The 13353-nt window shown below is 56.1% G+C and overlaps 3 protein-coding genes across 3 annotated transcripts; 1 reads left to right on the forward strand and 2 right to left on the reverse strand.

Moving 5' to 3' along the window:
- The first annotated feature begins 170 nt into the window (after window positions 1-170).
- On the forward strand, window positions 171-6742 carry BCK1 (mitogen-activated protein kinase kinase kinase). The gene is given in 4 exon segments (XM_062948190.1): window positions 171-464; window positions 477-2134; window positions 2198-6180; window positions 6252-6742. 3 exon segments carry the CDS (start codon window positions 869-871, stop codon window positions 6391-6393), a joined length of 5391 nt encoding a protein of 1796 aa, XP_062799601.1. The 5' UTR covers window positions 171-464; window positions 477-868; the 3' UTR covers window positions 6394-6742.
- Window positions 6743-6808: 66 nt separating this feature from the next.
- QC764_0085290 (uncharacterized protein) lies at window positions 6809-9827 on the reverse strand (the record flags this gene model as incomplete). The annotated part of the gene is made up of 2 exons (XM_062940850.1): window positions 6809-7133; window positions 7216-9827. The coding sequence occupies 2 exons, from the start codon at window positions 9825-9827 to the stop codon at window positions 6833-6835; spliced, it is 2913 nt and encodes a 970-aa protein (XP_062799602.1). The 3' UTR covers window positions 6809-6832.
- Window positions 9828-11910: 2083 nt separating this feature from the next.
- On the reverse strand, window positions 11911-13242 carry TRM10 (tRNA (guanine(9)-N(1))-methyltransferase; the record flags this gene model as incomplete). The annotated part of the gene is made up of 1 exon (XM_062948191.1): window positions 11911-13242. One exon carries the CDS (start codon window positions 13240-13242, stop codon window positions 11911-11913), a length of 1332 nt encoding a protein of 443 aa, XP_062799603.1.
- Window positions 13243-13353: the final 111 nt, after the last annotated feature.

Consider the following 13353-nt stretch of genomic DNA (forward strand, 5'->3'; position numbering starts at 1 on the left):
AAGTCCAGATATCAATGCATCTCTTGGGGAAGCGCCCTGAGAGTGAGTGCCCTAGTCCCTGAGCTGCAGGAGGGTGGTGTCCGCTGCTGCACAGCCAATACCCCACTCCCACCACCCCGGCTTCGCCCAAGATTGGACCCCGCTTCATCATCCCATTCGTCCACCCACCGTGGACCTCTGCCTTGTGAATTGCTGTCCAACAATCCCGAAGCGCTTCTGCCCATCGCACATTCTAATAAACGACAAAGAGAGAGGAGAAGCGGGACACAGCCGCGCTGCCGCCCTGGCCTGGCCTGGTCCTTCTTCCTTTCTCTTTTCTCCACCCCGTCGTCGTCGTTGTCGCAAATCACCATCTCCACAGGTGCTCCTTTCCGACCTTGGATGCGCCGAGGATCTGATCAGGATCACAAGTGATCGATTACCTGCTACCTGCCTACCTACGCCGCATCTTTTCTCTCTCTCTCTTTCTCTTTCTCTCTCTCGTGTGCCATCGGCTTGTGACGACAACGAGGCTTCGAACGTCCACCGCTGATACCACCGTCGATTACCTACCTGCCGTCCTACCAAAAGTTAGCCACATAAATCTCTCCGCGCTGCTGTCTTTCGTTTGGTCCAGACGTGATTGGGTTCCTCGAACAAACCAGGCAACTTTTTTGACAACCTCTTTATTATACACATCATCTCTCGTGATCTCTTCTTCTGCCAAAACTCTCTTTGCTCATATAGTGCGCCCACCTCTATATCTCGAAAGCGGGAGCGTATCTCCCCTACCCTCCGCTCCCCGAAGTGTGTTGGGCAAAACAAAACCAACATCGATTTTACACTCCCAGAGTTTCTGTAGCTATAAAACGAAAAAGAGGAAGACAAAATGTACAACCCTCCCGGACAAAGGGACGCAACCCGCCCCTTCCACGTCCCGCCACCTCCTCCGCCCATGTCCCCTCCTCCGCCAACCGTCGGGATCAACAACCCCATGATGACAATCCCCCCTCCTCCCCCTCGCCATCCAAACGCCCCCTCAACAGCCGGCAACGTCCTCCTCCCTCCTCCCCCCTCGGGCCCCCCACCAAACAGCGGGTTTCCAAACAGTGCGATTGCCCCCCCGAGTGCGCTGGGATCAACCGCGCCGTGGCATGGGACATGGGGAAGGGCATACGACGGGAGAACAGCGTTCAACATCCCGCCTCCTCCACCGGGTGGTGGTGCTGGCGGTGGTGGTGGGGGGGGGAGTGGTGGTGTGCTGAGGGCTTACGATCCAAAGTATCACGCTCAGGTTCTTGCGGCTGGGAATAACGGGGCGACGTACACTGTCCCGCCTCCTCCACCTCCGCAACAGCAACAGCAACAGCAACAGCAACAGCAACAGCAACAGCAACAGCAACAGCAACAGCAACAGCAACAGCAACAGCAACAACAACAACAACAACAACAACAACAACAGCAGCCGCAGCAGCAGCCGCAGCAACAAAGTGATCAGATGGGGGCGCTGACAAGTGCGACGTATATTCCGCAGGGGGATACATATGGTGAAGGGGTGGGTATACCCGGGCTGGGGCTGGAGGATAGCGCTATAGGGTGGAACATGGGTGCATATTTGGAGTCTGCCACGGCGACGCCGCTGGATGAGAGCTCGGGGAGGGATAGGTTGTACGCGAATGCTATGGCGCAGCGGGGGTCGTCGACGACGAGCAATGCTACTGTCTCTTCGGTTTCTGTCCCGCCTGAGCTGGCGGCGCAGTGGCCGATGGAGAAGGTGCTGGGGTGGTTGCAGGCGAATAGCTTTTCGAATCACTGGCAGGAGACGTTCAAGTATCTTGGGCTGGACGGGGCGAGGTTTTTGGAGTTGGGGAGCAGTCATGGGGGGAGGGGGAATTTTGGGATGATGCATCAGCAGGTTTATCCGCGGTTGCTGGCGCTGAGCGGGCCAGAATGGAACCAGGCGAGGGAGAGGGAGGAGGGGAAGAGGATGAGGAGGTTGGTGAGGAGTATTGTTACGGGGAGGCCGGTGGAGGTGAAGGGGGGGAGGTTAGGCGGGGGACAGCAGCAGTCGCAGCATGCGAGGCAGAATTCGACGAGCGCCCCGCCCGCGGTGACGGGGGGTCAGACGGGGAACAGGTCGGCCGAGAGCCCTAATGTGAGTGTGGATGATGGGTGTTGGGATACGGGAGTGACAGATGCTGATGATGGTGACAAACAGACGCCCAATCCGATCAAGATCCCAGAGTTGGGGTTTAGCAGGAGGTTCTCCCAGTCTCGCGCCACGACGATGCCTACGCTCAGCAGCACCATGCCGACGGATCACAGAAACATGATGAAAGAAATCGACACCAGCCGCCGCCACAGCCCGACGTTGAGTGAGTCAGGCGAGGCGGGTGGCACATTCCGTGGTGGTTCGACCCCGTTGGGCGGAGGCGGCAGCGGCGGCGGCGGCGGCAGGGACAGCCCGAGTGCTGGAAGCCCGAATCCCGCCTCGGGTCTTTTCCCGTCCTCCACTGCCGGAAATCTCTCAGCGTCTCCACACAGCAGCAGGTTCGGCCACCGATCGCGAAACAGCACCGACTCTGTCTCGTCCAGTGCAGCAATCTACGGCAGCGGTGTACCTGCCGACGCGGCCGCCATGTTGAAGAGCGGCATGAATATCGCAGATGTGGTGAATGCTGCCCGGAATGCGAATGACAGGCGGCATGCCCAGGATGGGGGGAGGCCGTCTCCGCAGGAGTCTGGTGGCGGGGATAGGAGTGCGGGGGAACCGCCTGGGAGCGCAAAGGGGAGTGGTTCGTTCTTGTCGATTTTCACGAGGAAGAAGCACGGGAGGAAGGATGATGGGTTTGGGGGGGATGAGGATTCGCCGACGAGTCCGGGGTTGAGTTTTAAGCCGCAGAGCTTGGGGGATAACAGGCCGGGGAGCAGTGCGGGCACGTACGGGCATCATCATGCGGGCAATGTGAGGGCGAATCGGGGCGGGCCGAGGGTGTTCATTCTTGCCACGGCTGATTGTTGGAATTATCGGATGCTGGATGTGACGGATATCGAGACGGCATCGGATTTGAGGCAGTTGATCTGCATCAACTTGGGGCTGCCCGAGAGCGAGGGGGCTCACCTCTACCCCACCGAGCTGGGCAGGTTTGAGCATGATGGGGAGGCTCTTGATGATTCGAAGCTGCTGGCCATCAAGGCGCAAAGGGCTGATGCGATTGGAACGCTGAAGCTGTTTGTCCGTGTGGGTGGACCGCCACAGATGCGCCAGACGGGAGCCCAGATCGCCATGGACGAGGAGACTTATGTCAAGCTCAACGGAAGGATGCGGTCTAGTTCGTCGCCGCCGACCTCGAGGCAGAACACGCTGACGGGCAAGGAGGGAGAGGACAAGATGCTGACTGCAGAAGCGATCGAGTACCGGACCGAGCAGCTGAGGAAACAAAAAGAGTATCTTGCCAAACGTAAGCAGGTCGCTGAAAACAATCACGTTGCTGACAGGAGCCCCTCGTCTTCCATTGTTGGCAGAACCGTCGATTTCGACCAGCCTCGGCACTCGCCCTTTGAGGACCGAAAGATGGACACTTTGCTGCCCCAGCGCAAGCCGCCGGCACCCCCTAGCGACCCCTCGGCCACGCTGATCAAGGCGAACTCGTTGAAGAAGACGGGCCACGGCCTGCGCCTGTCGGGCGACAGCGGGTACCACCCCAAGCGGAAGACGTCGTCTGACTTGCGCAGCAGCGGCGACGTCGTGTTTGAGAAGCAGAAGCGATGGGGTCCCGTAGCCGACCCGTCGGCGGGCATCGGGGCGCTGCTAGTGGGCATGAGCGACGGCATGGCCAGCATAGCGCGGCCCCGGCCAGGGGGTGGCATGATGCAACAACGACAGCCGTCGCCGCACCGGGTGGCCACGGAACCTATCACGTCCCAGGAGCTTCAAAGAGGTAAGAAGGCCATGTCAACTGTCAACTTTGGACCAGCGCACCAGCGAGAGAGATCTGGTTCTGGCGGAGGAAGTCCGAGACCGGGAGGGATGCCGGGCTCGCCGGGCTCTTACACGTGGAGCTCGAAGAACGTGCCCTTCCTTGTTCCGGACTACTCTCCCAACGGGACACCTGCTCCTCCCCCGGCGTCGCGGATGCCGGATGGTGGTAGGAGTAGTGGTGATGGATGCCTGGACCAGAATCACAACCACCAAGCTCAAAATGGAACAATTGCTAAGATGCGTAATGTAGCGCGCGCCCCGTCGCCCGGGAACGTTAGCCCAAGCTCCCGACGGCGGCCGAGCGATTCCTTCAGCAACCAGGCGGCTGTAGCCAAGAAACGGAAATCACACGGCCCGGATACCGATTTCACGGACAACGATGTTACCTTCTCGGCGAGCTCGACGCGGGCGAGTAAGAAGGTGGACGACTCGGACTCGGATGATGATTCGGATGATGGGCTGTTTGCCATTCCCATCGCGGCGAGGAACTCCGGTCCGGACAAGGGCAAGACGACAGCGCCAGCCGAAGGGAACAGCGGCGATTCGGATGGTGCTTCCGGCACCGGCACCGGGAAACGGCCGAGTTTGAGGCTGAACACGAGGTCGGGGAGCAACAGCCGGGCGAAGAAGACGCTTTCGGTGGCGTTTGCCGCCTCACCGCAGTCGAGCAGTGCGGGGGGGAAGACGCCGTTGGAGGATGATGATAGCGGGAGGTCGTCTTCGCAGAGGAGGGGGACGCCGGGGACGCCGCAGAGTGAAGGGGGGTGGGACTCGGAGGAGAAGGACAGCAAGATTAGCAGGAGGAAGTCGTTCATCGAGAAGGACGTGTGGGCCAATCGTCCTCCGACGGACGCGCTGGTTAACAACCTGGAGGATTTCTTTCCCGACCTGGATGTTGACCAGCCGGTGCTGGAGGAGGGGCTGGATCAGGAGCCGCCGTCGCCCATTGCGGAAGGCGATGAGAACAATCAGGGGAGCGCTTCGGTGCCGCCGTTGCCGCCGCTGCCGCCAGGGTTGTCGACTGGGAAGTTGCACACTTTTTACAATGACAACGACACCTTGGGATCGGATGAGTCGACGCTCAAGGCGCTTGAGTCGAGGCCTGTGTCGATGCAGTCGCTCGCGCATAGGAGCATCAGGCGGTCGGGAGGGGGCGGCGGGTTGGGGAGGATGAAGTCTATCCGTGAGGTGGCCAGGGGGGCGAACGAGTTTGGCAAACGGTACACCCAGGGCCCTGGCCAAATCGACGCTCAGAGCTCCGCCGCCGCGGCGGGGAATAGAAACACCAACCTGATGAGGAGGAAGAGCACAAAAATGTTCAACGCCAACATCGTCCAGATCCAACCCGACAGGGGGTCCCTCAACCTCGCCATGGGAGGGCTGACCACCATCCCCCAAGACAGCCTCCCGACCCGGTCCACCAACAGCAGGGAGAGCATCCCCAAACGCCAGACCACCTTCCGCTGGTTCAAAGGTCAGCTCATCGGCAAGGGAACCTTTGGCAGAGTTTACTTGGGCATGAACGCCACGACGGGCGAGTTCCTCGCCGTCAAGGAAGTAGAAGTCAACCCCAAGGCCGCCCAGGGCGACAAGAAGAAGATGCAGGAGCTGGTCGCCGCGCTGGACCAGGAGATCGACACGATGCAGCATTTGGATCACGTCAACATTGTGCAGTACCTCGGCTGCGAGAGGAAAGAGACGTCGATCTCCATCTTTTTGGAGTACATCTCCGGCGGCAGCATCGGCTCCTGCCTGCGCAAGCATGGGAAGTTCGAAGAACCCGTCGTTGCGTCTCTAACTCGGCAGACGCTGTCTGGGCTGGCGTACCTCCACAGAGAAGGCATCCTCCACCGCGACTTAAAGGCTGATAACATCCTTCTCGACCTGGACGGGACGTGCAAGATTTCGGACTTTGGGATTTCGAAAAAGACGGATAATATCTACGGCAATGACAAGACGAATTCAATGCAGGGGAGCGTGTTTTGGATGGCGCCCGAGGTTATCAGGAGCCAGGGGGAGGGGTACAGCGCCAAAGTTGATATTTGGAGCTTGGGGTGCGTGGTGCTGGAGATGTTTGCGGGGAGAAGGCCGTGGAGCAAGGAGGAGGCGGTGGGGGCGATTTACAAGATTGCCAACGGGGAGACGCCGCCTATTCCGGAGGATATCAGGGAGGTGATTAGCCCGGTGGCGATTGCGTTCATGTTGGATTGTTTTACTGTGTAAGTTTCTTTTTCTTCACAACGGCGCCGGGGGCGGGGGAAGATGTGGTTTGCTGACAGTAAGAGAACAGGGTCTCGAGCGAACGTCCGACGGCTGATGTTTTGCTCAGCCAGCATCCATTCTGCGAGTTGGACCCAACGTATAGCTTTTTGGATACGGAGCTGTATGCCAAGATTGCGGGGAGGGTTAATGATTTGGGGAGGGGGCAGTAATGAAGGCAAGGGGAGGTAATGGATAAAGGGAGAGTCTTTGGTTTTGGGAGGGAGACGAGCAAGCGTTTGAGCGTTTGCTACACACACATAGATATATACACACACATACATACAGGCATGATATGTACAAGAGGAGGGGAGGGGCAAGCATAAGATAGCTTTGTTGTTATATAACTTTTTAGGTAGGAAGAAATGGAAGGTTTGTTGGAGGGGATATCACGATGTATTGGTAAAGTTCAGAAACCAAGAGAGCGTCTTTCTATTTCAAGCAGTTCTCTTACTTGCTTGACAACATCATGATAAAAATCAACAATCCAAAAAAAAAATAAAGGAAAGAAAAAACCATCAACGCCATTTTATCCCTTTGCGTAACTTGATGAAAAACCCCCAGGATCCAAAATCATATACATTTATATAATATATATTTCCATCTCCCCCTCTACGTCGGCCTCCTAAAAGGATGCGCCTCCGTATTCAAAACCCACTCATCCAAACTCACCACCTCGGGCTCCGCAAACAACAGATAAAAATACTTCAGCGTCTCCGCCAGCCAGAAACTCTCCATACTGTCATCCATCCCGCCCGCGTCACCCTTGGCAGTGACGTCCCTTATTGCCGAATGTCCCACCTCTGTCTGCGTGTGTTTAATCACAGACTCGAACATTTTCCATCCCTTTTCTTGCCACTTGGGATCGCCTGTGATGCGGTACATGTACCAGACCGACTCGATTGCTTCGGGGCTAAGTAAGGGATACAGAGTTAGTATGGGATGATGGGGAAAGAAAACAAACAAAGAATAAAAAATAAAAAATAAAAACATACCGGAGGATGTAGCGTTTATCGCTCAAAGAGGTGAAGCCGGGGGGGATGATCTCATTCTTCAGGCGATCGGCAATGTACTCTTCGTGAGTCATTGGTTTGATTGGCTCCGGGGGTAGGGTCAACTCCGTAAGGGGGATTTGGCTGTCGTCGTCGTCCGAGTAGGTTGTTGCCCAGTCATCATCACTGGTGTTGGTGTTTGTGACGGGGGCAGAGTTCAGATCCAGGCTGTTTTGCAAGTCCGCTCCTCTAGGCTCGTTAAAAGTTCCATTCAACTGGCGGCGTTGGAAGCGAGAGGGGAACGACCCCTCCCGTGCTTGGGGCCTTTCCTCTTGCTGCTGCTGCTGCTGTACCGGCTGCTTAGGCTCAGCCTTCTGGTCAGACCCAGCACCAGTGTCAGAATTGTCGTTGCTCTTAGCCACCGGCCGTCTCGCCGCCTCCTCCTTTGCCTTCTCCACCCTCTCCTTCTGCAGCGCCTGCTCCTTCTTAATCTCCTCCACCTGCTCCTTCCAAGCAGCCTTGCTCTCGTAATACCTCTCCATCTCCTGCGCCCGATACGAAGCCCTATAGTCCAACTGCTCATGCCACGCCGTCTCGTTAAACTTGCAATCCGTCGCCGACTTGCAAGGCATAATCTTGGCGTACTCAGGCATGATACCCGTGGGCATAACATCGTAGGCCCAGAAGCAACCCTCCGCAAGCTTCTTCCCAATCTCGACATCCTCCGGGCTCTCAAAGATCTTTCCCCCAAGTCCAAACATGCCACCCAGAAAGCAAGTCAAGTGAGTAATCTCCCACTCATAGTCCAAGCTGTCGGCCGTCCCATCTTTGCTCGTCGCCTTGGCCGAAAACAAAATATCCGGATCCCCCTTCGCCATCGGCCTAAACAAGAGATGCTTCTTCACCGCCGCCACAGTCTTCTCATGCATGGTCTTGTACTTCGGCACCAGCCCCCCCAGCAGCAAATACTGCTTAGGAAAGTACTCATACGCCGAATCCTGACTCCCGCCCATCCCGTACGACCCCCAAGCATTCGAACTCACCAGCCCCTGAGGAGCACACTCAAACCCGTCCGGCAACTTTTTCTTCCCCGGCCTTCCCGGCGTCATTTGATCCCTCCCCCCAACTCCATCATCCCCCCTGACAACCTCCTCCCTCCTCTGCACCTTAACCCCCGTCCCCCCAACAACTCCCAACCCATCAACCCCCACCACCCCAAGATCAACCCTCCCATCCTCCCTCTCCTGCTGATCAACCGGGAGCCAAGGCGCACTCCTATTGCACCCACTGGCATCCAAATGCTCCGGGAAAATCCCCTCAATCGCACTCCTCCCCCTTCCCTTCCAATTCTGCAACTCCTCAAACGCGTCCGTAATCCTAGCCACAGCATCATAATACTTGTTCTCCCCCGTCAACTGCGCCAACCTTGTAAACTCCATGCTCATGCTCCCCAGCTCCGCCACGCCCGCGTTCTGCGCCGCCCGTTTCGGCGCAATGTTGTACGCCGGGTGCCACTGGTAATACAAGATCGGCAGCCTGTTGGGCGTGTCAAAGACGCTCATCAAGATCTCGGCCAGCTCCTCCGCCTTGTCCAGCAGCACTTTGTATTCCTTCTTCATGCCCGAGATGTCATACGCCGCAATCAACCCCCCCAGATAACGGATTATCGTTTCAAAAACGGGAATGTCCGTTCGGTAAGGTGTGGTGGTGAAGTCGATTTCCGCAACTGCCTTCAGCGCATCCTCAAACTCCGACTTGAGACCCATGATCCAGAGCGTGTCGAGGGAGTCGACGAGCGTGGCTGCCCAGCCGCAAAAGGGGTCATGGTGGGCTTTTGACACGGGGCGGAGCTCGTCGTGGGTCCAGGCGTAGATTTTGTAGCCCTGCCAGGCGCGCTGGGCTTCGGCCTTGACTTTTGCCAGGCGGAGCTCGCGCTTCTCTCTGGCCTGGGGGGTTTCGGGCTCGAATTTGGCCTGGATGGTGGGGATGGGCTTTGGTTTGCCGGTGGGGAGGGGGATGATGGATTCAGGGGGGATGGGGAACCATTCCGAGGGTTTGGTCCAGTGGACTGCTGTGGTGGAGGTGGTTTCTAGATCAGGTTCGGAGGGGGTGTTGTCGTGGTTGTGGGAGCCGATTCCTGAGCCGGGGAGGCGGTCGGGGATCGTGGCTGGGGTTGTTGATTTATCCTTTGGAGGCTGTTCTTTCTCGTGGGTGCCCTTGAGGGGGGGCGGTTTGGTAGGTAAAGCGTAGGATCCCTTCTCCTGGCTTTCCTCCTTTAGGCTTGGGATCTTGACTGGTGTGTCGCCGTGTCCGTGGTCGTGGTCGTGGTCGTCTGCCACTTTGGGCGTTGGTTTCTCCTCAACTTGGACCTTGGGCGCCGGCGGCTTGACCTCCACTACTGCTGGATCTTCCTTGACAACGGGCGGTTTGGCAACAACGGGCGCCTGGGCTTTCTCGGCCGGTTTTGTCTCGACCTTTGTCTCCCGATGTCTTGTGCTGGTATGCCATATCTCTTGCGTCCTATCCCATTGTGAATTCTTGGAGACGTGGTACAGCAGGACGGTGATGACGAAGGCGCATATCAGGAATACGCGATATCGACGGAGTCGGAACATTGTAGCGGCGGCGGTTTAGCGACGGATAACCGCAGAAGGTATGGGTATTTGCGGAAAGGCGCGCGCGCACAAGCGTTCCGTTCAACTCGATGCCAGGATATATCTCGAAGTCGGGATGTATGTATGGGTGGAATAAAAGTATCCAAAAAAGAGCCAGCCAGCCAAGGGGGTTATTCAAAAGCCAATATCTCCAAGTGGATGGCATGGCGGATGACCGACCCTATTCAATATTCAGGAGAGCTATCGCTGCCCCATGGGAAAGGTCAGTAAAAGCCAGCTTCTCAGGTGACAAGTGAATAGGAAAGAGCAAGAGGGAAGGCCAGAACTCACTTAACCCAAGCCAAGATGTCCCGGAAAAATCATGGAAAAGAGAGCAATGGTCAGAAAGAGGAAGGCGGTTCATCAATCATTCAAGGGTTGTCTGGCCTGGTGGGTGGGAAAGCGCATGCGTGCCAAGCCGATGGCAAAGCTGCCCCCCTGTCGTCTTGAGGGAGGGGGGGCGTCTGCTTGGTGGTTGGATATTTCTTGGCATTGGATATGTCTTGCTCCAAACGGCAATCGGACACCTGTTGACTTCCTTGCGTCTTTCTATTGTAAAGGATGAAGAGGGGGGGGGGGGATACAACACTATAGCCGTTCAAATCCTCTGCCGTTTTAACGTAACAGATCTTTAGCGGCCAGTTAGGCTACCTCGAGGTTGGGATGAAGCTTTGACATTCCCGTCTCTACATAACTTGCTTGACACGGCTGATTCAAGCTGGCCTGGCGTAGATGCAGTATGTCATTCAACCGGTGGCTTTGACGATAGCGGGAATCGATATTAACCCGGAGAATAAATAAATCAATTCAACCTCCTCAACACGTCCAGGTTCGTCAGCTTCGGCAATGCAAGGCCGGGAGTTGCCAAGTCACCTCGTCCCACTGATCTGATATTGCGGGGTAGTTCCCCGCCATCAAAGTTAGCGTCCTGAACTCACGATGCTGACATGCAGCGTTTCTGCTTGAGAGATGGACGCTTTGTTTTGATTATGAGCCGGCTGGCAAGACAATCATATTGTAAAGGCTCTCACCTAGATTAATACCATGTGGCTCAGGGGCGAGCTCTTTGTGCAAGCCCGAATCCGAGCCACAGTAACGAATCATACGGCGCTCAGACATCAGACCTTGAACACCGATAGAAACCTCACTCAAGGCAACAGAGATATCTGATGACAATAGATTGAACAACGAATCAACTCACTGGATCATTCGAGAACTGCCGTAAACCCTCAGTTGTTCAAGACGATGATCAGGGTCCAGCTCCTGCATCTAGAAACGGAACTGATCGTCCGCCCACCTCCACAACCAAACTCAAGAACAACCAAGGAAAGCTTGTGCCGACACAACCGGGCCGTTCTCAACATCACCCGCAAAAATATGCCATCACAAAACCAGAGAATTAAATATCAAATCAGGGCTCCAAAAGCACTGCATCAAGTTGGGGGGTATCTAACACTCAAAAGAAACCTCTTTCAGAAACCTTTTCCTTAAAAAAACCATGGATCCCTCGTAGCGATGCCCGGAATCTACCACGTCCCCATATTCACATATGAACATCTGCCCATGTTGTCCGAGACTTCCAGTCCCATCCTCCAATCCAACCTGGCGCCTACCTAACCCATCCGTGCATTCTGCCTCCGGCTCTTCATCCTCCTCGTCTTCCTCCAGCAAACGCATCCACCAAGACCCTCATTTCACAAAAAAAAAAAAAAAAAAAAAAAAACTCCCCTTTCTCGATCCCCATCTCACGCTTCAAGAGCCGGAAACGTCTCTTTTCCTCGGTCGAGATCCACATTCGCTTGCGCCAATCCTCGATCGGATTGCCACGCTTGGCGACTCTGACCTCGGGGGGTTCCCAAACCCCAGAAGTATAGGTATGAGGACTTTGCACCTGGGGCCTCTCTTGCTTAGGGATATCCTCCATGTCATCGTCCGAGTCACTCTCGGTGTCGCTTTCCACGCGTCTCCCTTCTCTGGTGACGAGTCCAGCGGTGGCTGTCTGAGTGGGAGGAGTGGCGGCCATTGTCTGATTGGGAGAGAGGTTCTAATCCATCTCCGGCTTGATCTCAGTGTCGGTCGACTTGTCCGGCTCATCCTCCTTCTGATCCTCCTTGGTATCCTCCTCCTTGACATTCCCCTCGTCATCACCCCCAGCTTGACTTCCATCACCCTCCTTCAGCACACCACCCTTCCGCTTCGGGATCACCTCCAAAAAGGCCTGCCCCCAGTCACCACACTGCAGCCACTTCCCCATAATCTCCACCACCTGGTTCGTCGTCAAGACAAACCGGCTCTGCATGGCCATGAAATCCCCGATCGGCAACTTCGCATGGCGAACCTTGTGTTCTTGCGCTCTCTTGTAGCAAAGACCCTTCTCCCTGTTGCGATCGACCAACCCTCCAATGATGTACGCGGTCCCTGGTTCCAGTCTGTCGAGGGTATACGGCGAGTCGGAAGTGAGGTAGACAATGTTCTTGTGGACACTGTCCTCCTCGACATCCTCGGTCGACTTGTTATCAAACTTCTCATCGAGACTCATGTGAGGGACGTTGCCCGTCTCCTTCGAAGCGACGTGATCGGGAAGGTTGTACGCGGTATAAGGCTGAATAAACTTGTCGATAGCTTGCTGGGCGCAGTCGACAAAGTTGTTTTCGGTAATGATCACATTCTTCCAGTTGAGGTGGGTGTTCTTGAGCTTTGTCTCAAATCTTTCCTTGAGCTTGCCCCCAAACCCGCTGAGTGACAGATGGGCTTGGTTTTTCTCCTTGCGGTTCATTGCGTACGATCTGGTGAGCTGGCTTGACAGGGAAATCAGTTCTCCTTCGCGCATGTATTGCTCGAAGTCGCAGTCGATGACAACGGAGATGGGGAGGAAGTTGGGTTCGAGAGGCTTCTTGGTGGGAATGAGGGCCATTGGGTCGAGTCCCTTCTCGACAGCTTTAGCCATCAACTCCTCCTTCTCTTCTCGACGCTGGGCTTGCTTCTCGTGGCGCTTATCTTTGCGCTTCTGCTTGCGCTGCTCGGCGTAGGCTTCATAGGCGGCTTGTTTGCGCAACTTCTTGAGCTCGCGCTTGGAGGGACCAGGCTTGACCTCTTCGGTGGCAGGGGTTTCGGTCGAAGCCGGAGTCTGCCCAGCTTGCTCGGCCGGGATCATGTTGGTATCGATGGCAGCCTCGGAGGGGTTGGCTGGCTGCTCGTCGTTGTTGACAGAGGGGGTGTTCTTCTTGATGGTTCTGTTATCGAGCTCGCTGACATCGGTGTCGGCCTTGCGTTTGCCATTGGCAGTCGAGAGGTTATTGGAGTCGCTGGTGGTGGCCAGAGAGTCGGTCATCTCGACGTCCGGTGCGACGGTTTGCGGATCGGTTAGGGTAGCCATGTCGCTTGCTACGGGTAGTAGCTTGACGGGAGGTTTGTAGCAAAGGGAAACGTAAAGATGGCAGGTGGAATTCCGAGAAAAGAGGATGTGAGAACTGGAAAAGACGGTGCT

This window comes from Podospora pseudoanserina, chromosome 5 (assembly GCF_035222485.1).
Source record: "Podospora pseudoanserina strain CBS 124.78 chromosome 5, whole genome shotgun sequence".
NCBI classification, from domain to species: Eukaryota; Fungi; Ascomycota; class Sordariomycetes; order Sordariales; family Podosporaceae; genus Podospora; species Podospora pseudoanserina.

What these genes read in the sequence shown, in the direction of transcription:
- BCK1 (XM_062948190.1), top strand. Translation starts at nt 869, where the DNA reads ATGTACAACCCTCCCGGACAAAGGGACGCAACCCGCCCCTTCCACGTC. An exon ending in GGTCGGCCGAGAGCCCTAAT is followed by an intron (nt 2,135 to 2,197) that starts GTGAGTGTGGAT and finishes GGTGACAAACAG; the next exon opens with ACGCCCAATCCGATCAAGAT. An exon ending in ATGTTGGATTGTTTTACTGT is followed by an intron (nt 6,181 to 6,251) that starts GTAAGTTTCTTT and finishes GTAAGAGAACAG; the next exon opens with GGTCTCGAGCGAACGTCCGA.